At 36.2% G+C, this 25,041-nt stretch overlaps 1 protein-coding gene across 1 annotated transcript in view; it reads right to left on the bottom strand.

Moving 5' to 3' along the window:
* Dach2 (dachshund family transcription factor 2) overlaps positions 1-25,041 on the bottom strand; it is a 512,021-nt gene that overhangs the window by 159,683 nt on the left and 327,297 nt on the right. Inside the window, exon 4 of the mRNA XM_052170278.1 lies at positions 932-1,063. Within this exon, the coding sequence (XP_052026238.1) occupies positions 932-1,063 (132 nt within the window). The remainder of the gene's footprint in view (positions 1-931; positions 1,064-25,041) is intronic.

Here is a 25,041-nt window from a genome sequence, read left to right as displayed (position 1 = left end):
GTCACTTCCTGAGGACCCTGTTATACCACTACTGGGCATATATCCAGAGGATTCTTCAGCATGCAATTAGGACACATGCTCCACTATGTTCATAGCAGCCCTATTTGTAATAGCCAGAAGCTGGAAAGAACCTAGATGTCCTTCAACGGAGGAATGGATACAAAAAATGTGGTATATTTACACAATGGAGTACTATTCAGCCATTAGAAACAATGAATTCATGAAATTCTTAGACAAATGGATGGAGCTGGAGAACATCATACTAAGTGAGGTAACCCAGTCTCAAAAGATCAATCATGGTATGCACTCACTGATAAGTGGATATTAGCCTAGAAACTTTGAATACCCAGGACATAATCCACAAATTAAATGATGTCCAAAAAGAATGGAGGAGTAGGCCCTGGTTCTGGAAAGACTCAGTGCAAGAGTATAGGGGAATTCCAGGACAGGGAAGTGGGAAGTGGTAGATGGAAGAATAGGGGGACGGAAGAGGGCTTATGGGACTTGCGGGGAGTGGGGACCCAGAAAAGGGGAAATCATTTGCAATGTAAATAAAAAAAATAAATAAAAATATATAAAAAGAAAAAAAGAATGAAATTACACAACAAAGCAATAGAAAGGTGGCAGACATGGTGACTAAGAAGAAAGGTATGAATTTATGATCAATATGTGCTATATAGAGAAACTTCCTGACATGCACACACACACACACACACACACACACACACACACACCAGAGATTTCTAAATGTATATGAAATGGGAATTTGAGGTTATACCTGCAATAGTTTTTTTTTAAGGTGAGTATACCAGCTTTTAAAAAGCTAAAAGCTCCTTCTAGAATAACTATTCTCTGCTCCTTTTTTCTCCTCTCTTCCATTATATAATAAAACAGCAAATGTCACCTTTTGGCAACTGCTGCAGACACTCACCTGCGGTAGAGTTGAGGTCATCTGGCTCTGACTCAGCCCCATTTTGGCTTCCATTCCCCTGAAGAGTGTTCATTGCCATGAGCTTCATCTTCTGGAGCTTCACTGCCTCAGCCATCGCTGCCGCTGTTATACCTACACCAGAATCAATTTACAAACAGGAGTCACTTTTCAGTGACAGAAAAATCTGTGCACTTATTTAAAATGCTGGGTGGACATGCCAAAAGTAAACTGTAAGTCAGCGTTAAAGTAATTAATATTTGAAAAATATATTTTCAGCTCATAATAACTTATAACAGATATCATGAAAATCTCTTTTTAAAAGATTAGACTATGGGTCCTCAATTAAAAGGACAAAGAAACAAGTGAAAAGGTTAAACATCTCAGTTGTTCACTTTACTCATTATTTAAGTAAATGAAGTATTAACAGCAAAAACTTAAAATCTGTGTATGTATAAGCAGAAATCTACAGCTGCCAGGGGTGCGAGGGAAGTGAGAATCTCTAGGAAGTTCAAGAGACCTGGGATAGTGGAGGTTCGCAGGAGTTAATGTGAGTGACTTTAGCCAAGATGCCTAACATTGGGGTCATGGAATCTGAAGAGGTCACCCTTGTAGCCAAGTAGGACCTGAAGTGGAGTGATAAGGACATCAATGCACCCACAAAACTTTTGACCCAAAATTTGTCCGGTCTAAAAGAAATGCAGTGATGAAGCAGAGACTGAAGGAAAGGTCAACTGATTACTGGCCTCACCTGGAAATCCATCCCAATCCAACCCATTACATTATTAATTATATTCTGTCATGCTTGCGGACAGGTAGCATATCTGTTCTCTGACAGGCTCTATGCAGCAGCAGACTGAGACAGATACAGATACTCACAGCCAAATATTGGACAGAATGTCGGGATACCAATGGAGTCGTTGAGAGAAAGATTAAAGGCCCCCAAAAGGAAGGGAACTACATAGGAATACCAAAAGAGTCAACTAACAGGGACACCTAAGAACTCTCAGAGACTGAGGCACCAACCAAAAACATACATGGTCTTCGAAAGAGGCTCCAACACATATGTAGCAGATGTGCAGCTCAGTCTCCATGGCTGCTTACTCTGGTCTCAGTGTAAGAGGATGTACCTAATCTGGCAGAGATTTGATATGCCAAGATGAATGCATATTCAGTGTGGGGCCCACCCTCTCAGAGGAGAAGGGGATGGGGGAAGGGATAGAGAGAGAGAAATAAATAAATTTTAAAAGGAACTATAGGAGGGGCAGCACTAGAAAGATAGAGAGAGCATTTTGCAAGATGCAAGCAATATGAAGGTAGAATTGGAAAAATGGTGGTTGAGGTTTTAGTTGAGGATGGTACCATAAAGAAGGAGGGGGTGGAAGAGAGAAAAATTCTAAGGATGATTGAAAAAGTTGTAAAGAATCATATGCCTAAGAATTTCATGAATTCATTGTTTCTAATGGCTGAATAGTACTCCATTGTGTAGATATACCACATTTTTTGCATCCACTCTTCTGTTGAGGGATACCTGGGTTCTTTCCAGCATCTAGGCAAATGGATGGAGCTAGAGAACATCATACTAAGTGAGGTAACCCAGACTCAAAAGGTGAATCATGGTATGCACTCACTAATAAGTGGATACTAACCTAGAAACCTGGAATACCCAAAACATAATCTACACATCAAATGAGGTACAAGAAGAAAGGAAGAGTGGCCCCTTGTTCTGGAAAGACTCAGTGAAGCAGTATTCAGCAAAACCAGAACGGGGAAGTGGGAAGGGGTGGGTGGGAGGACAGGGGGAGAGAAGGGGGCTTATGGGACTTTCAGGGAGTGGGGGGGCTAGGAAAGGGGAAATCATTTGAAATGTAAATAAAAAAATACATCGAATAAAAAATAAAAAAAAGAATCATATGATTTTTATGTAATATTACACATGTTATATATGAGATACACACACACACATACACACACACACATACACACACAGTTTATGTCACTAAAAAAACCCCTGCTGCTAGGCACGACAAAATTCACTTTAATTTGTTTATTAGGGGATTACAAGGGATTCCAAAATCAATACAAGCTATTCTTATTGCCTTTGGTTGATCCTAGTGTTTGAAGTTCCTATTGTCGAAATTACTATGCATTTTAGACCTAGAACTCAGACAGTTTGACCTGTATCTGTCCTGAAAGCCTTCTCCTTGAGTATTAGCTTTGATAATACCAACAATACCAGAAGACACTAACTATACTGTTGCCAAGAGATCATGCCCATTTGTGAAGCCTATGAATGCCAATAATGATCTGCTTGACAAGATATTCCTACAAACATAATATTATTAGTTATACCTGTTCAGTAAGCAATATAAATTAGACTTAAAGCCTACTCAACAGGATGAAAATCATACCTGGTAATGGAATCTACTAAAGTTTCTAGGGATTCTAATATCTTGGATCTTAGAGAAGATCTTTCTACCATTTTAGTAAACCATCATATTATGCAGAAGAGAGATCTTTACAGAAGTTCACAGCTGGTCAATATGAAGAGAAGAACTGATCTCAGGCCTAGTACCCAGATTCACTGGATATATCTATAGTGTATCATCCAAATCTAATGCTCAAGGAGATAGTGGAAAATGATGTATAATTATAAAAGACATGAGACCAGAAAATCAGATGCAACTTCGTATCCTACAAATAACAAGGAAGCTACTACAAACCTGTGATATCTCAAGAATATGGCTGTTATAATGAGACCTGTCATTTGCAATGACAAATGTTATCATGGAAGGGGTAAATTTCTCAAATTCCAACCTCTAAACTGCCAAGAGAAGGTGGTTTAGTCATCTGCAGGGATGAGAATCCTCAACTGAATTCCATGCCAAGTGGTAAACATTGAAATCATATGCACACTAGTAACAGTGAAGGAGTCAATTTGCTCCATTTCTAAATTGATACATTTATACATATATGCAATAATAACCATTTCTACAAAAAGCAGTGGATTTGAAAGGAAGGAAGTATAAGTTACATGGAAGGGGTTAAAGGGAGAAAATGGAAGGTACAAAATAATGTAATTACATCTAATTTAAATATAAAATATATTAAATACAAAATAATGAAATGTTTATATTTAAGTGACTGAAATAGAAATAGAAAGACATACCCGTGTTATCAAGGAAACATACATATATTACACTTACTTATATTTGAATATTTACTTCTATAACCTTTATTCTTATGTGCCTATTTCATTATCAGACAAATGTTTAGTCACTATAATTTTTAACAAGTATAACATTTTAGATTCATTGCTGAAAATTGCATGTAATCCCGTTAGCTCCTTCTGATTCCTCCCAAATCTTCCCTCCAAAATTTTCCTTCTAACTTTATTTCATAATCATCTAAATGTAATCAGTGCTACCTATCTCTCAATAGTCCTTAGTTGTGTGTAGCTCTTTATCTACAGACAGATACTCATGAGATTTTCCCCTTCCATGTTACATGTATGTTCCAAGATAACCTGTCTATTGGTGTTGTTATTTCTGAGGTCTTGTTAAGGCAGCCATATTAGTGAGGTATCATGTGTGTATTATGAATAGGTATAGGAGCATCAACTGAAGTATGGTCTGCCTACCAGAGGGCATACCTCTGAAAACTGACTCTTACAAATGGCACCCATTAATTATCAAAAAGTCCTCAGCTAGGAGTGCAAGCACTTGAGTCTCTCCCATTTCTATGATAAAATTCTAACTGACTTGATTTTTTGCAGTTCTTCTGTAGGCAACCACAGCTGCAGTGAGTCCAGAAATGCAACAGTCATATCTACAAAATACTGTTTTACCCAACTACTGCTTAACTTCTGCCTCATACAAACTTTGAGTCTCTTCTAGTAAAAAGTTCAATGCCAGAAATGTTATATGTCCCATTAAGCTGCTCACCTGGAAGACTTAAAAACCCCTAAAAACACTCATTGTGTTCAGAGTTTTTGTTCACTGAACAAAAGGTGAGAGTAAGACCCTATGGATGAAAGCCCTACATATTTGAGACATAGGAAATTAAATCAAGCTATTTCTGATCTAGAAGTTTCATCCATTTTGGCAAGCTTCCATAGTGCCAGAAGTTTGATGAGCGAAATGGTAATCAACACTTCTAGCCAGCTGTGAACCCTGGGAGCTGCAATATCAAAGAGTCTAGCAAGAATATAGCTACGAACACAAAGGAGACATAACTGTTATGACGGTAAAAAAATGATGTCTGAATAAAGTTATGACACTCCCCTAAAGAGGAAAATCCTATCTGGTGATGTAAATCTAACAAAAAGCCCTGATATGGAAGCTCAAAGATCTTAGGGAGAGGACTGAGTACTATTACTTTGCTAAACAGATATAGTATAATTCAGGTGTTTCTAAGTATGCATCACTAGAACCAAAGATTAATGTAGCTTTAATTCCTTATCCAAAAAACCTCTTTATGAAGTAGATGATAATGAATGTAGAGACTTACTAATTGTCAAAATATACAGAATAAGTTTCTATGGGATGCTCAGTCATAATTGGGACATCTGCATAAAACACTCTGTCTCCATATAGCAGAATAAACAGAAAGAGTGTAGTTACTCTAACTACTGACTATATGATAGTATGTGGCACATAACAGTCTATACCCATATCCTTTGTAATTATATTTTTAAAATATTTAATTTGCTGTCTACTTCCTTTCAAGTTTCATTAAAGTATTACTCACATATAAAAAGTTATACTCATATAGTGTGAAACTTGATGTCTTTGTAGGTAAAAACACATAAATTAAATCATTACTAAAATCTGTATCATAAATCTTTATTAATATTCCTGCCCTGTAATTTTTTGGGCAGAGGCTATGATAAGAGTAATCAAAATAAGAGCTACACTTCCAGTGTGGGAATGCTTGGTTCTAAACAAGATGTGTCCATTTCCACTCCTGTTATTCTGTCAGACAGGAACAATTATAGGTCACAGTTGTGACTGTGGGATTCGCCCCCCCCCACTCTCTCATTTGACACCCTGTCTTCCTGCTGGAGTTGGACTCTACAAATTCCCTCTCTCTACTGTCAGGCATTTCATCTAAGATCTCTCCCTTTGAGTCCTGAGATTTTCTCATCTCCCAGGTCTCTGGTGCATTCTGGAAGATGCCCCCAACCTCCTACCTCCTGAGGTTGCCTACAATCACGCTGGAAATCAATCTGGAAGGCCCTCGAAAGTTGGTAATAGAATTACATGAAGACCAGCAATATCACTCTTAGGAATCTAACCAAAAGATGGTCCATCATGCCACAGGGGAACATGTTCCACTATGTTCATAGCAGCCTCATTTGTGATAGTTGTGAAGCTGGAAATAACCCGATATCCCACGACAGAAGAATGGATACAGAAAATGTGGTTCATTTACACAATGGAATAATACTCAGCTATTAAGAATGAGGACATCTGGAGTATTGCAGGCAAATGGATGGAACTAGAAAATATCATCCTGCGTGAAGTAACTGAGATCCAAAAATACAGAATACACAGGATACAGTCCACAGAACTCAAAAAGGTTAACGAGCTAAAGGGTGAACGTGAGGACTACTCAGTCCAAATTGGAGTGAGAAGAAAGCAATCATAAGTGGGGAGGGAGGGAGGAACCTAGGAGGAAAAGTGGATGAGGGTGGGGAGGGGGAGGGGGTAAAGTACTGAAGCCCTGCATACAAGACACTCTTAAGGGCAGCTATGCCCTCAGCAGTAGACAGGCAATGCAGAATGTACACAATGGTATCTTTTGGAAGTTTCTTTTTCTCAGAGTGAACATTTTTAGTCTAAATTAGAGTGAAATGTTCAGTCTGAACATCATTATCTTACTGCTCTTCTGTATATTATGTTTTCTGATTTTTGTGTTTTGATGGAATTTATTTCTGTTCATTTGTGTATCCCTCTGTATTTCTCGTGAATTTTCTTTAAGTTTTTAAATTTTTTGTTTGCTTTTTTATCTGCTGATTGTTTCCTAAAGAGAGAGAGAGAGAGAGTGAGAGAGCAAGAGAGAGAGAATGAGAGAGAAAGAGGGAAAGAGAGAGAGAGAATGAGAGAGAGAGAGGGAAAGAGAAAGAGAGAGAGAGAGCGAGAGAGAGAATTAACAGGGTTGAATCATTGTGGAGGATCAGGCAGGAGAAGCACAAGGAGAAACAGTGATCTGTATACAGCATACATTGTATAAAAATATTTCAACAAAATCTTAAATATGCAAACCATTGAACATGCAAACAATGTTATACCCTTTAACTAGTGGGTCCCTGATCCTACATGCAAATTCACTTTGCATCTACAACTCTGAATATATTATATTCATTATGTAACACACTCCATGTACTATTCTAAGTCTAGTTTATTTCCCTTAGATTAACAACCTTGATATTTACCTATATGGCACAAATAATAATAAATAACAAAATCTTTTTTGAAGTTGAGAAATATTCCACTGTATATACTATTAGGAATGAATAATTTTTTCTTTCTGTACTGGCTGGTTTTATGTGTCAACTTGACACAGGCTGGAGTTATCACAGAGAAAGGAGCTTCAGTTGCGGAAGTGCCTCCATGAGATCCAGTTGTGGGGCTTTTTTCTCAATTAGTGATCAAGTGGGGAGGGCCCCTTGTGGGTGGTACCACCTTTGGGCTGGTGTTCTTGTGTTCTATTAGAGAGTAGATTGAGCAAGCCAGTAAGAAACATCTCTCCATGGCCTCTGCATCAGCTCCTGCTTCCTGACCTGCTTGAGTTCCAGTCCTGACTTCCTTTAGAGATGAACAGCAATGCAGAACTGTAAGCTGAATAAACTCTTTCCTCCCCAACTTGCTTCTTGATCATGATGTTTGTGCAGGAATAGAAACCCTGACTAAGACACTTTCCAAAATGATTTTTTATATTTAATTTTTATTAGATATTTATTTGCATTTCAAATGTTATCACCTTTCCTGGTTTCCCCTCAAAGAAACTCCTATCCCTTTCCTCTACCCCCTGCTCACCCACACACCCATTCCTGCTTCCCTTTCCTGGCATTCCCCTACACTGGGACATCAGGCCTTCTCAAAACCAAGGGCCTCTTCTCTCATTGATGTCCTACAAGGCCATCCTCTGCTACATATGCGGCTGGAGACATGGGTCCCTCCATGTGTACTCTTTGGTTGGTGGTAACCTACCAAGCAATAAAAAATTTCTTTATGTACATATCTGTTTATAGAAATGTAAGTTGTATTTTGAATATCATAAGTAGTGAAATTGAAAGGAAAATGAAATAATGATTTGTAATCCTGATTCTGATTTTCCTACATATATCAACTAGTATATATTTATGTTGTTCATGACATTGTTCTTAGTGTTAATGAGCTTTAAATCTTCTGTACCTATGTTGGAATATTAACTTTTTTCTAGGATACATGGTTTGAAAATATTTTTCCATTTTATCAGTTGTTTTTGTTTTTTATATATTTTCTTTCTTTATATGTCAAATGTTATCCCCTTTCCTTGTTTCCCCTACAAACACCCCCATCCTATCCCCTCATCCCCTGCTCACTAACCCACCCACTCCTGCTTCCACGTCCTGGCATCCTCTACACCTGGGAATAGAGTCTTTACAAGACCTAGGGCCTCTCCTCTCATTGATGTCCCACAAGGCCATCTTCTGCCACATATGTAGCTGGAGCCATGGGTCCCTCCATGTGTACTCTTTGGTTGGTGGCTTAGTTCCAGGGAGCTCTGGGGGTATAGGTTGGTTTATATCATTGTTCCTCCTATGGGGCTGCAAACCCCTTCAGCTTTTTGCATCCTTTCTATATTAAATTAAATGGAGATAACCTTAAAGTAATCCTACTAAAATCAGGAACTAGACAGGGTTGTCCACTTTCTCCCTACCTGTTCAATATACTGCTCCAAAACATAGCCAGAGAAATCAGAAAACAAAAGGAGGTCAAAGGGATACAAATTGGAAAGGAAGAAGTCAAAATATCACTATTTGCAGATGATAAGATAGTATACTTTAGTGATCTCAAAAGTTCCACCAGAGAACTCCTAAATCTGATAAACAACTTCAGCAAAGTACTTGGATATAGAATTAACTCAAACAAATCAGTGGTCTTCCTCTACTCAAAGGACAGACAGGCTGAGAAAGAAATTAGGGAAACAACACCTTTCATAATAGTCACAAATAGCAAGATATCTCAGTATAACTCTAAGAAAGTGAAAGTTCTGTATAATAAGAACTTCAAATCTCTGAAGAAAGAAATCAAAAAGATCTCCCATGCTCATGGATTGGTAGGATTAATATAGTAAAAATGGCCATCTTGCTGAAAGCTGTCTATAGATTCAATGTAATCCTCATCAAAATTCCAACTCAATTCTTCATAGAGTTAGAAAGAGCAATTTGCAAATTCATCTGGAATAACAAAAACTGGGATAATGAAAACTATTCACAATAAAAGAACTTCTGGCACAATCACCATCCCTGACCTCAAGCTGTACTACAGAGCAATCTTGATTAAACACACACACACACACACCTGCATGGTATTGATACAGTGACAGGTGGGTAGCTCAATGGAATAGAATTGAAGACCTAGAAATGAACCCACACACCTATGGTCACTTGATCTTTGACAAAGGAGCTAAAACCATTCAGTGGAAAAAAGACAGCATTTTCAACAAATGGTGCTGGTTCAACTGGCGGTTAGCATGTGGAAGAATGCAAATTGATCCATTCTTATACTCTTGTTCAATGCTCAAGGACAAGTGTATCAAGGACCTCCACATAAAACCAGATACACTGAAACTCATAGAAAAGAAACTGGGGAAAAGCCTTGAGCATGTGGGCACAGGGGAAAATTTCCTGAACAGAACACCAATAGCTTATGCTGTAAGATCAAGAATTGACAAATGGGACCTCATAAAATTGTAAAGCTTCTATAAGGCAAAAGATACCATCAAAAGGACAAAACAGCAACCAACAGATTAGGAAAAGATCTTTGCCAACCCTACATCGAACAGAGGGCTAATATCCAATATATACAAAGAACTCAAGAAGTTAGACTCCAGAGAACCAAATAACCCTATTAAAAATGGGGTACAGAGCTAAACAAAGAATTCTCAACTGAGGAATATTGAATGGCTGAGGAGCAACTAAGGAAATGTTCAACATCCTTAGTTATCAGGGAAATGCAAATCAACACAACCCTGAGATTCCAACTCACACCAGTCAGAATGACTAAAATCAAAAACTCAGGTGACAGCAGATGCTGGTGAGGATGTGTCAAAGGAGGAACACAGTTTTATTGCTGTTGTTGTTGTTTTGTTTAGACTATTTTCCTTGCTGTTCAGAAGCTTTTCACTATGATGTAGTCACACGTGTCCATTTTGTGTCATCTTCAAGGAATCACTTCCATGCCAATTGTCAAAAGATTTTTTTCTCTATAATTTGTTCGTGAAGTTTTGTGGTTTCACATCATATGTTTTCAGTTTTTAATTCATTTGCACAACAGCAGAGTCTCCCATTTCTGCTTGTGGATAACTGTTTTTGTTCAAATGCATGTTTATGAGAGAGTCATCATTGCCCTTTTGTATATTTCCCACACATTTCATTTAACCAAAGTTCCACATAATATTCTGAATTCTACATTGCTGTTAAGCGTATGTGATATTATATTAGGATTAAAGTGTCTAGGAATAGTCTTCTCAGGAATAAGTTTAATAAATCCTTAAATTATCATTCCAATTTTATAAATGGAGACTGTATTACGTTTGGAGTCTGCCACTAAGTATTAACATTTTCCTGTCTCTTGAATTTTCATTTAAATGGCCCAACAACTAATCCTATGTTCTTGATTTTTGTTTAAATTCAAACAACTCTACAGTGGATTTTTGTCATTTCAGTCATTGAGCAGATTATGGGGGTAATTGTATCATATATTTTTTCTGTGCTTTAAGTTATTAATGTGCATAAAGGAACAAAAATAATTATAAAAAACTAAACATATGCATACAAATGTGTATGTGTATATGTATGTGTATATGAATATATATTGCAACAGAAATAGATAGATAGATAGATAGATAGATAGTTAAATTTATCTACTTAACAGTAATTATTAAAGTAAGAGTCCAGGAAATTCAGAGTGTAGGTACAAGAAACAAGTTTGAGTAGGGAGAGGAAAGCAAGAAAATGATAGAAATATAGTACTCATGTATGAAATTGTTAAAAATAGTCAAATTAAGTACAAGCAAGCAACAAAATACAATGGCCAATAATGACAGTGGAAAGAAGACATTCGTAAAAAATTATAGGTCAACATTACAGTGACCCTTCTGATCATCATGCAGTAATGAACACAATATTAAAGATAATGCAGATATTTTTCAACGATGAGGGAAACCTTGACAAACTTCATGTTCCCTCAATATCAGATAGATTTTAGATTTAGACATGAAATGGTATAAGCACTAGATATCACTCACACACATACACAAACAAATTTTATTGCAGATTTAGTTGAGTTGAAGATAGATACTAAGAGTGGATACAATCAGTCCATATTCATATCTAACTTACCCTTTAAAATGGGAAGATCTACAATAAGACAGTGAATTTTAATATCAGAATGGAGCCAGAGAGGGAAAAGACAATTAACCATTGGCAAAGCATTGTATATTGCAACCAAAACACAGCTTAGAGGTCTGGCTGCAATTTTGAACAAATTACTGTAGCTTTACATGCCTAACAAAATTCTCAGTTGCTAAGCAACTATGTATTTAATTTGTACAGATTTGTCTAAACAAAGTAATAGGTATTAATCAATCTGAAAGTATAAAAATCTTTTCAAATACTATTTCATCTGCTCCTAAACAATTATAAATAAGAAAGGAGTAACATATCAAGCCTATTTTTACCAACATTTAAAGCTGTGTTATATTGAATACCTATTCTACGGTACAAAATGTATTATCCCATTTTTTCCAAAAGAGGGGAGATTTGGAAAGCTGGAAAAGGTATCTAAAGGCCAAACTTGCCCATACTACATACATAAGAGAAAACTGTGTATGGCATTAAGGAAACAATTATTTGTTTAAATGGTTTCCACTTTTTAACTCTGTATGCACTTTTTTTTTTTAACTCTATAACCTCAAAATTATCATTGATCAAATGAGGAAAGTGAGGCACAGATTTGTGGAATGTTAATGAGTAACTATTATTTCAGTTTGGATTTACATCCTGGTATGCTATATATTAAGAGTGGATGCAATCAGTCCATGTCAGTATTTAATTTGTCCTTTAAAAAGAAAAGCTTGGAAGATTTATAATAGGACAGTGAATTTTAATTTCACAATGGAGCCTGAGAGGGAAATGACAAGGCATGCATCTCATTGCTTCCTTTACTTTTGTGGGTCTTCTGACACAAGGTTTCATACTATACTGTAGGCTAAATTCCCTATGGACTCACAGCAATCCTGCCTCAGCCTCTCAAGTCCCACGCACAACACAACTGCTAGCTGCTATTTCTGTTTTCTTTGTTTCTTACTGCAGATTTTGGCATACACATTTCAGAGAGCAAGAAGTTTAGGATATCATTTAACAATTCTTATTTTAGATATAACATTAATATAAAATGTATATTATATTAATATTAACAATCAGAGGAAAATTCTGTGAAATTTCATTGTCTACACCCCATCCATCTTGCTAAATACACATCAATCTATTTCATTTTTGGAAGATCAGTTCTACTTTTGCTAATATAAACATTAGCTTTCGAAACAAATTAAAATAAAATACATTTTTATTTAGAAAGCAAATATGGGAGGGATACAGGCTATTTCCTGATAGAAACAAAATGAATGGGAAATTACCATCACTTTCAAAATCTGACTATTGTCTACAACTAAACTTCAGTATTAACCATGTAGCATCTAAAGATATTTCAATTATAAATAGGGCTGCTATGAACATAGTGGAACATGTATCCTTATTGCATGCTGGGGAATCTTCTGGGTATATGCCCAGGAGTGGTATAGCAGGATCTTCTGGAAGTGAGGTACCCAGTTTTCTGAGGAACCGCCAGACTGATTTCCAGAGTGGTTGTACCAATTTGCAACCCCACCAGCAGTGGAGGAGTGTTCCTCTTTCTCCACACCCTCTCCAACACCTGCTGTCACCTGAATTTTTAATCTTAGCCATTCTGACTGGTGTGAGGTGAAATCTCAGGGTTGTTTTGATTTGCACTTCCCTAATGACTAATGATGTTGAGCATTTTTTAAGATGCTTCTCCGCCATCCGAAGTTCTTCAGGTGAGAATTCTTTGTTTAACTCTGTACCCCATTTTTTAATAGGGTTGTTCGGTTTTCTGGAGTCTAACTTCTTGAGTTCTTTATATATATTGGATATTAGCCCTCTATCTGATGTAGAGTTGGTGAAGATCTTTTCCCAATTTGTTGGTTGCCGATCCCTCAACAGAAGAATGGATGCAAAAAATGTGGTATATATACACAATGGAGTACTATTCAGCCATTAGAAATGATGAATTCATAAAATTCTTAGGCAAATGGATGGAGCTGGAGAACATCATACTAAGTGAGGTAACCCAGACTCAAAAGATGAATCATGGTATGCACTCACTAATAAGTGGTTATTAACCTAGAAAACTGGAATACCCAAAACATAATCCACACATCAAATGAGGTACAAGAAGAAAGGAGGAGTGGCCCCTGGTTCTGGAAAGACTCAGTGAAGCAGTATAGGGCAAAATCAGAACAGGGAAGTGGGAAGGGTTGGGTGGGAGAACAGAGGGAGGGAAGGGGACTGATGGGACTTTCGGGGAGTGGGGGTCTAGAAAAGGGGGAATCATTTGAAATGTAAATAAAAATATATCGAATAAAAAATTGTGACACATTTAAAAAAAGATATTTCAAATGTGCTTTGTGTTTGTCAACGTGTATCAAACTGCTACTAGTAAAATATGAAAAATCAGTGATGCACCACATTTAGAAAGGCAATTGGCCTCCTTCCCCCTGTTTCTTTTAGGAGCCAGTATTTCCTGGGACATACCATATAAGTACCATAGAATCAAACATGTAGTCTGTTCTTCACTCCTCATGAAGCTTGTTCTCAAAACTATTGAATGTCAGAAAAACCAACTCCCTTGATATTTTACTATTTTCATTAAACACAATAACCCTTGTATTCTAAATATTTATATTCTAACTAAAAGAGAAAAAGAGATTTTGGAGAATGTAATTATGTGGCATACACACATATATTACATAAAGCATAAATATGGATTTGTCAACTATATCCACATTAAATAATATAGTGATGCACAGGAAGATTTCTGAAACAGCCACATAATTAAATGGACATCAATTCTATGGCAAAGTAAACAGATACCATAAAAATATTAACCTGGTTTTTGTGTCATTCATGGATACAAGAGAGATTTTTAAAGCCTATTTTATTTTGACACATAAATTACAATCTATGAGGATCTTTGAAACTCATTTAGTTACTTTAACAGCCAAATATAGCAAACTAATAATGCTACTCTTGTATAAAAACTTTACACTAAGTTTCTGTGACCAGAAAAAAAAATGCTTTGATTTTTGTTATGATGACCAAGAAGTCTGTATCATATTAGCATTTCTTTTCTTTCCTTTTCCAATAATCAATTTATGTATTCAATTTACAGTTCAATGGGAAGCCCCCTCTCTTTCCAGACCCCCAACCATGGCCCTTCTCCATACCACCCCTTCCCATCACCCACTAAAAGGGGAAGGTTCCCTCACCCCTGAGTTCCAAACCACCCTGACACCTAGCCTTAACTAGAGTTACTACTATTACCAGAGCAGTATTATTTCTAAAATACATAGGGTTCAGAGCACTGAGTCATTGCCTCTAAAAAATATGAAACCACAGTGATTTTTTTTACTCAAATTTTTGGAGACTATTCTCATCAACCAGGGCAACAATATTGTGTGTTTAAACTATAGGCACCCAATAAATCCTTGTGCCCTAGTATAATGACTAGGGGCAAAAAATACTGACCTGTTCCTTTGTTGCCCCAAAATATCTAATGACATGAATTTCTTCTTGAGAATAATAGAAAAATAGGTCTAAAATTATGATTAAGCCAAAGAATAGATCAAGGAACCATAAAGTCACACTCACACATGCACATGATTTATAATGTGGCACATTCTTTGACTCCCCACAATTAAGTCTTATTAACAATACATTCAGAAAGAGATACAAACCAGCTTTTCTTCTTGCAAGCAATAGCTTCAGGTGGCTAAGATAAAACAGTAATTCAAACGATCAAGTAAAAGAAAGGCCATAAAGAAATATATCTTTTTTTTTAATCCCATTTCCCAGTCAGAATTCTAAACATTTTGGTAATAATTTATTTCATCTCAAAACTTCTACAGCAGGAAATAAACAAATAACACATAGCTTGGATATAGATGAGGATGAAATGGCTTAATACAATATAAGAAATACTATGCCATTTTGATGTTGAGATAAGGAATTCAGTCTTTTGTGGATTGCTAATTTATATAACTATTTCACATCAATACATTTAAATATATAACCTATATATTAGTGGAAGAAATTAAAATTAATTCAACTTTGTTTTGTTAGTTTCTTTTATTTCATTTGATTTGTGCCTTTTACCATTTTGTGTTGGGTCTTTAATGTTGTTTAAAGGATATGCTTCAAGGAACATTATAGTAACATTTTCAAACAGTTGGCATAAATAATTGGCTGTCTGAAGTCAAATGTACAATTTCAAAGTGAGTTATAGCTTCTTTCCTTCTGTAGAAGATGCCAATAATAAAAAATATATAGCTGTGTCAAATTATGCTTCTTAACCAATTGAGATTTTAATGCATAATCATACTTTACATTTTAAAACAATTGTTAAATGTCATAGATAATGTGAATATATTTTCTAAAATACTTTTTCCATTCTGTCTGCTTTACAGCAATTGATTCCAATATATAGGAACTTTAACAAGGGTACATAAAACAGCAAAGTTACATACAAGATACATTGTGATTTTTCATTTCTGTTGCTTTGGCTATCAATAACTACACTGCAATATTATCTTTCCATGGCTGATTGTAAGTACCTTTACTTCACGGTCATCTATTACAAGTATAAAATAGAACACATTGACTATATAAGAGCCATTTTATTCTAAAAGATCTACATTATTTCTCAAGTAGACTACTGGGAAAAACTTTCTGAATTATCTTTTAGCATCCAATTTTACTTTGGTATAGGTTATGTACTTTAATTAATGTCATTCTCACAATGGAATGTTTTAACATTCCTCAAAGCTATCTAGCACATACTTGCATTGTATACAATGAGTTTGCAAATTAAAATAAGGTAATGATAACCTCACGAAATCTTACTGTGCCCATTTTAATGCAGAATTCCTATTCATTTCTGTCACATAATCAGTATTCTAGATAGAATAAACCCTTTTGGCCACGTGAGCTAGGACTCATCTGTGAATTTGTAGCTTTTATCTCTGAGATGTAATTTTAACCTAACCAATCTTTAAAGTATCACTTTAGATCATAACTTGAAATTTTGCTTTAATCTAATAATCTGAAGCAATGTTTTATTCTTTCAATTTTTCTAGATTGCTCTAAACAGGCATAAGATTATCTATTACTTTTATGACTTTTATTATGATTGCATGTCTGCTTTACCTCACAGAAAACAAAGGTTGTAACAACTATTATTGAATACTTGATAATTGTTGTTCTTTTATTTTTCCTTTGAGAAGGATATAGAGTACCTTTTCAGGGGTATAGCACTGTTGGAATAACAATAATTTACTATTGTATAAAAGAAAATACTCCAAAAGATAAAAATGTTCTCAGTATTCAGCATGTAGACATACAGTGGATAAAATGTACTTACATATGCACATATGCAATTTATTTTTAAATTCAATTAATTATTATTCATTGTCATCTTTCTAGTTTTCTTAATCAAGCATGACAATTGTTTTGTGCCCTAATTATTCAATGGCACAAGGAATAAATTGTATAATCTTTCTAAAATGTATTAAAAGTGTTTTTAAGCAAAATTTTCAGCATTTTAATATACAAGCTTAAAGAACTATTTGCCCCTCACAAACCACAGAATGGATCTAAGTGGTGGGAAGAAAATTACATTACAAATGAGCAGCTACATGTTATCAAATTACAAGGCATTTTCTTCAAAGACCTAAAGAGCAAGCAGAATGGCCAGTTAACATGTTTCCACTGACCTGTGGGAATTTGTTCCCCAGTTAATAGCATCTGAAGAATGCTTCCTTTGATTCTTGTCTCTGACACAAAAATGATTGTCCCATTTAACCAGTCTTCTAGCACATATATCAGAGAATCCTATTTACTCACACACTACTGGAACATTAAAACACAATAGAATGATTGTCTCTAGAAGAAAAATTTAAAGATAGACTTTTTAAAAACCCCGAAAGGGGTTGAGATCAAAAGCTAACTTTAATAGATGTTTGACTAAGGTCATATTCCTAGGAAATGGAACACTGAAGATGAAAGAAAAGAAATAGGTTTGGCTTTTGATCTCAGCCAAATCCATTTGGCATTGTTTAGCTTTTATATAATACTTCAGTTTTAGGTGATATCGTGACTGAAATGAATTGGCTTTCTTCTTGAAACTTTAATAGCTATATATTACTTTGGCAGTTAGCAATTTAGTAAAACAGTTTTTACCCTCTGATCTGAGAGTGCAATGTTAGTAATAAACAGGATTTTTAAAATTGTATTCCAACATTTCAATATGATTCTATTATACAAATATAAAATAAAACATAAAAATTAATTCACAGAAACCCAAGACTGCAGTCACTGATATTTACAATTACAAAGGCCTCAATCTGTCATTTCTTGATCTTAGAGCACAAGCCACTGGTATTCTGTTCAGTAACATTTCCCCTGGGCCCATGCATTCAAGGCTCTTCCCCACTTTCTCTTCTATTAGTTTCAGTGTGTCGGGTTTTATGTGGAGGTCCTTGATTCACTTGGACTTGAACTTTGCACAATGAGATAAAAATAGATCAATTTGCATTCTTCTACACACTAATCTCCAGTTTAACCAGCACTATTTGTTGAAAATGCTTTCTTTTTTCCACTGGATGGTTTTAGATCCTTTGTCAAAGATCAAGTGAACATAGGTGTGTGGGTTCATTTCTGGGTCTTCAATTCTTTTTCATTGATCTTCCTGCCTGTCATACTTATACAGTTCAGTTTTTTATCATGATTGCTCTGTAATACTGACTGAGGTGAAGGAAGGAGATTCCACCAGAAGTTCTTTTACCTTTGAGAATAGTTTTCAATATCCTGGTTTTTCTTATTCCAGATGAATTTGCAAATTGCTCTTTTTAACTATATGAAGAATTGAGTTGGAATTTTGATGGGATTGCATAGAATCTATTGATTGCTTTCAGCAAGAAGGCCATTTTTACTACATTAATCTTGTCAATCCATGAGCATGGGAGATCTTTCCATATTCTGAGATCTTTGATTTCTTTCTTCAGAGACTTGAAGTTTTTGTCATACAGATCTTTCATTTACTTGGTTAGTGTCACATCGAGATATTTTATATTATTTGTGACTATTGTAAAGGGTGTTGTATCCCTAATTTTTTTCTCAGCCTGTTTTATATAGGAAGGCTACTGATTTGTTTGAGTTAATTTTTTACCCAGCCACTTTGATGAAGTTATTTATCAGGTTTAGAAGTTCTCTGGTTGAATTTTTGGCATCACGTGAGTATATTATCATGCCATCTGCCAACAGTGATATCTTGACTTCTTTCTTTCCAATTTGTATCCCTTTGACCTCCTTTTGTTGTCTAATTGCTCTGGATAAGACTTTTTGTACTATATTGAATAGGTACAGAGAGACTGGGCAGCCTTGTCTAGTCCCTGATTTTAGTGGGATTTCTTCAAGTTTCTCTCCATTTAGTTTGATGATAGCTACTGGTTTGCTGTATATTGCTTTTACTATGTTTAGGTATGGGCCTTGAATTCCTGATCTTTCCAAGGCTTTTATCATGAAGGAGTAATGGATTTTGTCAAATGCTTTCTCATCATCTAAAGAAATCATAAAATTGCAAAGCTTCTGTAAGGCAAAGAACACTGTCAATAGGACAAAATAGCAACCAACAGATTGTTAAAATGTCTTTACCAATCCTAAATCCAATAGAGGGATAAAATCCAATATATACAAAGAACTCAAGAAGTTAGACTCCAGAGAACCAAACTTACAAGTGGGTAAATACCTTCGTAATGGGTATTACAAATGGGGTACAGAGCCAAACAAAGAATTCTCAACTGAGGAATACAGAATGGCTGAGAAGTACCTAAAGAAATGTTCAAAATCCTTAGATATCAGGAAAATGCAAATCAAAATAACCCTAAGATTCTACCTCATACCAGTCAGAAAGGCTAAGATAAAAAATTCAGGTGACAGAAGATGCAGGTTGTGGAGAAAGAGGAACATTTCTCCATTGCTGGTGGGATTGCAAGCTGGTACAACCACTCTGGAAAACAGTCTGGCAGTTAGTCAGAAAATTGGACTTTAGCACTACCTGAAGATCCAGCTATACCACTCCTGGGCATATACCCAGAAGATCCTCCTATGTGTAATAAGGACACATGCTACACTGCATTCATAGCAGCCTTATTTATAATAGCCAGAAGCTGGAAAGAACCTAGATATCCCTCAACAGAGGAATGGATACAGAAAATGTGTTACATTTATACAATGGAGTACTACTAAGCTGTTAAAAGCAATGAATTCATAAAATTCTTAGGCAAATGGATGGAACCAGAAAATATCATCGTGAGTGAGGTGACCCAATCACAAAAGAACACATATGGCATACACTCAATGCTAAGTCGATATTAGCCTATTGGCTTAGGATACCAAAGATACAATATATAGACCACATGAAGCTCAAGAAGAAGGAAAACCAAATTGTGGGTAGTTCACCTCTTCTTAGAAGGAGGAACAAAATACCCATGGGGGCAGATAAAGAGACATAGTGTAGAGCAGAGGCTGAAGAAAAGACCATCCAGAGACTGTCCCACCTGGGGATCAATCCCATATTTAGTTACCAAACCCAGACACTATTTGGATGCCAACAAGTACATGCTGACAGGAGCCTGATATAGCTGTCTACTGAGAATCTCTGCCATTACCTGAAAAATACGGAAGTAAATGCTCTCAGCCAAACATTGGTCTGAGCAGAAGGTCCCCAATGGAGGAGCTAGAGAAAGGACTGAAGGAGTTGAAGGAGCTAAGGATCTTGCTGTCCCATAGATGTAACAACAATATAAATGAAACAGTACCCCCAGAGCTCCCTGGGAATAAACCACCAACTAAAGTGTACACATGGAGGGACCAATGGCTCCAGATGCATATGCAGCAGAGGATGGCATGGTTGGACATCAAAGAGAGGAGAGGCCCTTGATCCCAAAAAGGCTAGATGCCCCAGCATAAAGGAATGCCAAGACAAGAAAGCAGGAGTGGGTGGTTTGGGGAGCAGGGTGGTGGGATGGGATGGGATAGGAGTTTTTCGGAGGGGAACTGAGGAAAGGGGATAACATTTGAAATGTAAATAAGAAAAATATCGAATTAAAATAAAGCAAAGTCTTCAATCTAATAGCCATCATTTGGATGTACATTTTCTGTGAGTGAGAAAGATTTCATGGTTATGTTGCATTATTTAGTGAATATTTCTAAACAAAATCATCACCACAAAGTTCAATTTTTTGAAAATATGGAGTTTTCAAATTAATGTATTATCAAAAGTATTCAAAAGGAAATAGGAAAGGTCAAAAGGAATATTATCTTAAATATCACAATTTTATTAAAAGATATATCAACGGTTACTATGTCTCACTGACCTCTATATAATGGGTTGTCAATAAAAATGATTAAGACCTCTCTGGATTGAAAAGTGACAGCTATCCAGAACTGGCAATCAACACAAATCTACTTGTCTTTGAAAGCAAGAGATTAGAAAATCCTCTTTCTCCTCTTTCCCTTACTTTCTGTCCTTGTCAAAAGATTATTTAGTGACATTTACCGCACTTTCATGGTTCCTGCTTTCCAGTCCCCAATTCTAATTCCCAGTAAAGACTTTCTCAATCATAAGCAGAAGGCACGGTAGAGAAAATAAGAGAACTGTGTTAACTCTTCTCTGGAATAAATCAAAATTTAAATGTCCTGAGGATAGAAGGCTCAGATTAGAATAGTATTGAGACCCAAAGGATTTACAATATATTTGGCATTCTAGTTTCAAGGAGAAAACAGACCAATATTTCAGGAGACTGTCTAGGGTGCTTTTTTCTCCTTCAAGATAAAAATCTTTCTGAGGGGAAACAAAATATAGAAAGACTAAAGATTTTCTGAAAAGTTTTTCCCCAGAGTGGGAAAAGGCGGCTTATACCAAAAAAAAAAAAAAAAAAAAAAAAAAAAGAAAGAAAGAAAGAAAGAAAGAATGAGAAAAACAAAAGAAAAGAAATGAAGAAGAACCTCCAGTTGAACCAGCACCATTTGTTGAAAAGGCTATCTTTTTTCCATTGGATGGTTTCAGCCTCTTCGTCGAGGATCAAGTGGCCATAGGTGTGTGGGTTCATTTCTGGATCTTCAATCCTGTTCCATAGATCCTCCTTCCTGTCACTGTACCAATACCATGCAGTTTTTAACACTATTGCTCTGTAGTATTGCTTGAGGTCAGGGATACTGATTCCCCCAGAATTTCTTTTGTTGCTGAGAATAGTTTTAGCTATTCTGGGTTTTTTGTTATTGAGATGAATTTGATAATTGCTTTCTAACTCTGTGAAGAATTGAGTTGGGATTTTGATGGGTATTGCATTGAATCTGTATATTGCTTTTGGCAAAATGGCCATTTTAACTACATTGATTCTACCGATCCATGAGCATGGGAGGTTTTCCCATTTTTTGAGGTCTTCTTCCATTCCCTTCTTCAGAGTCTTGAAGTTCCAATCCTGGGCATATACCCAGAGGATTCCCCACCATGTACTAAGGATACATGCTCTACTATGTTCATAGCAGCCCTATTTATAATTGCCAGATGCTGGAAAGAACCCAGGTATCCCTCAACAGAAGAGTGGATGCAAAAAATGTGGTATATATACACAATGGAGTACTATTCAGCCATTAGAAACAATGAATTCATGAAATTCTTAGGCAAATGGATGGAGCTAGAGAACATCATACTAAGTGAGGTAACCCAGACTCAAAAGGTGAATCATGGTATGCACTCACTAATAAGTGGATATTAACCTAGAAAACTGGAATACCCAAAACAGAATCCACACATCCAATGAGGTACAAGAAGAAAGGAAGAGTGGCCCCCTGTTCTGGAAAGACTCAGTGAAGCAGTATTCAGCAAAACCAGAATGGGGAAGTGGGAAGGGGTGGGTGGGAGGACAGGGGGAGAGAAGGGGGCTTGCGGGACTTTCGGGGAGTGGAGGGCTAGAAAAGGGGAAATCATTTGAAATGTAAATAAAAAATATATCGAATAAAAAATAAAATAAAATAAAATAAAATAAAGAAACGAAGAAGGAAAGAGTTGAAAAAGTATTTTCAGTATTAGAGAAATACTCCATTCCAATTCTGTAAGTATCAGAACTAAATGGAACTGAGTCTCAGTAATTGTTTGATTTAAAAGAAGATGCCCTTGCCCAGAGTCCCAGCCTAATTGTCATCTGAGAGGCTCCATACATCAGCCAATGGAAACAGATGTAGAGAGCCACAATTAAATATCAGCTGAAACTCAGGGAATCTTGTAGAAGAGTTTGGTAAAGGATTGAAAGATAGCAAGAACTTAGGGACTCCACAGGAAGACCAACAGAGTCAACTAACCTTGACACTTTGGGTTGCCCAGAGATTGAACCACCACTCTAAGCAGTGTTATATAGCCCAGACTGGCCTCCAACTGCATATGTTAGTGATGATGTTCTTGAACTGTTGATCTTCCACCCTCCACATCCAAGTGCTGGGCTTACATGGTGAACAGATTCTGAAGATGTATCCTAGAAACCTCTGAAAAGAACACCACACCAAGGAATACAAGCTCCAGGAGCATTTGTACAATGGCCACTAAGATCCAGTAAGAAGTCCTGTGGCCTAGGCAACAACCAACAGACTAAAACCAGGAAGTGTGAGCTGACCCTGTCTTTGGGATCCTGAAGAGACGCTGTGAGAACAAGAGAGTGAGCCAGCAGGACCAAAGGCTTCTTCATAAATATGGCCCTAAATCAAAACACTGAATGTCTGGGCTTGTAGCTGGAAAAGGAGCCAGACAAAAACACTTGATTTGTAAAGAACTAAAGGTCTCAGACCGCTTTCAAATAAATCCCTCTAATCCATAAAATAAAAATTAAGAAAAGAAAAGGAAAGGAAAGGAAAGGAAAGGAAAGGAAAGAATGGAAAAGGAAAAGGGAAAGGGAAAGGGAAAGGGAAAGGGAAAGGGAAAGGGAAAGGAAAGGAAAACAAAAAAGGAAAGGAAAGGAAAAGGAAAGGAAAGGAAAACAAAAAAGGAAAAGAAAGGAAAGGAAAGGAAAGGAAAGGAAAGGAAAGGAAAGGAAAGGAAAGGAAAGGAAAGGAAAGGAAAGGAAAGGAAAGGAAAGGAAAGGAAAGGAAAGGAAAGGAAAGATGCCATTCTATTTTGTTTTTTGTCCATGGGCCACTTAAAGACAAACAGCTTTTCCACTGCAAGTATACCATATAGATTAAGTTCTAATGAACTGGAATTATTCTACCTTTACGATGAAATACTCTATGTAGCCTAAATAGAGTAGTCAGTTAAAGACAGAGGAATCAGCATACTTTGGGTTTGTCAGGTTTCCAATAGATGTTTGGATTAAAAAACTACCATACCCTAATTCCCAGTACCCAAGAGATAGACGCATGCCAATCTCAAAGCAGGCCTAGTTTGCATAATGAGTTCAAGGAAAGCCATGGGTATACAGAGAAACCCTATCTTGAAAAAAGTAAAAAATAAATAAATAAATAAATAAATAAATAAATAAATAAATAAATAAACAAAACCAACAAACTAAACTGTAGTTCAGGAGCTACATAGATAAAACCAGAGTAAATTTTCTTTGGTTTTACTTATTTCTTAACTTTAAGACAGATTTTTTTTTATTAAAACACAGTTACTTAAATGTACATACTGGATTAATGTTTATTTGTTTTATATGTCAACCCCTACAGCCTTAATAAAAGATAAAGTTTGTTCTTGTTTATGTATTACAACTGAATTCTAATTTCTTTGAAATAGTCTTATATTTTCAAATTTCAACACATGAATACACGAGTAAAACTTGTAAGCTGTAGGGGGAGTTTCCCTGATTCTTTTCATAATTATTTTCCTTAATTCTTGATTAGTTAATAAAGAGGGTAGAAGCTAATCACTGGGTGAAGATATGGAGGTGAGATTTTCTGGGCAGGACAGGAAAAGGAGAAAGGATCAATGTGTGACCAGGAAGGTAGTGGAAAAGTAGAAGACATGTAGATTTCTCAGGGCACTGATAATTTTGTGGCCTAAACAGCTTGTAGAGACCAGGGAAGATGAGGTAGGGTTGTCTTTTCCCAGTCTTTAAGTTATCTGCTCAGTTCTAAAATATAAAGGTTTCCCTAATGACTAATGATGCGGAGCACTTCTTAAGGTGCCTCTCAGCCATCAGAATTTCTTCAGGTGAAAATTCTTTGTTTAGATCTATACCCCATTTTTAATAGGGTTATTTGGTTCCCTGGGGTCTAACTTCTTGAGTTCTTTGTATATATTGGATATTAGCCCTCTATCAGATGTAGGGTTGGTGAGTATCTTTTCCCAATTTGATGGTTGCCATTTTATCCTTTTAACAGTGTCCTTTGCCTTAGAGAAACTTTGTAATTTTATGAGGTCCCATTTGTCAATTCTTGATCTTAGAGCATAAGCTATTGGTGATCTGTTCAGGAACTTTTCCCCCATGCTCATGTC

Source organism: Apodemus sylvaticus, chromosome X (assembly GCF_947179515.1).
Source record: "Apodemus sylvaticus chromosome X, mApoSyl1.1, whole genome shotgun sequence".
NCBI lineage: Eukaryota > Metazoa > Chordata > Mammalia > Rodentia > Muridae > Apodemus > Apodemus sylvaticus.
The sequence above is the reverse complement of the archived record's forward strand: the minus strand, read 5'-3'. Positions and strand labels throughout refer to the sequence as shown.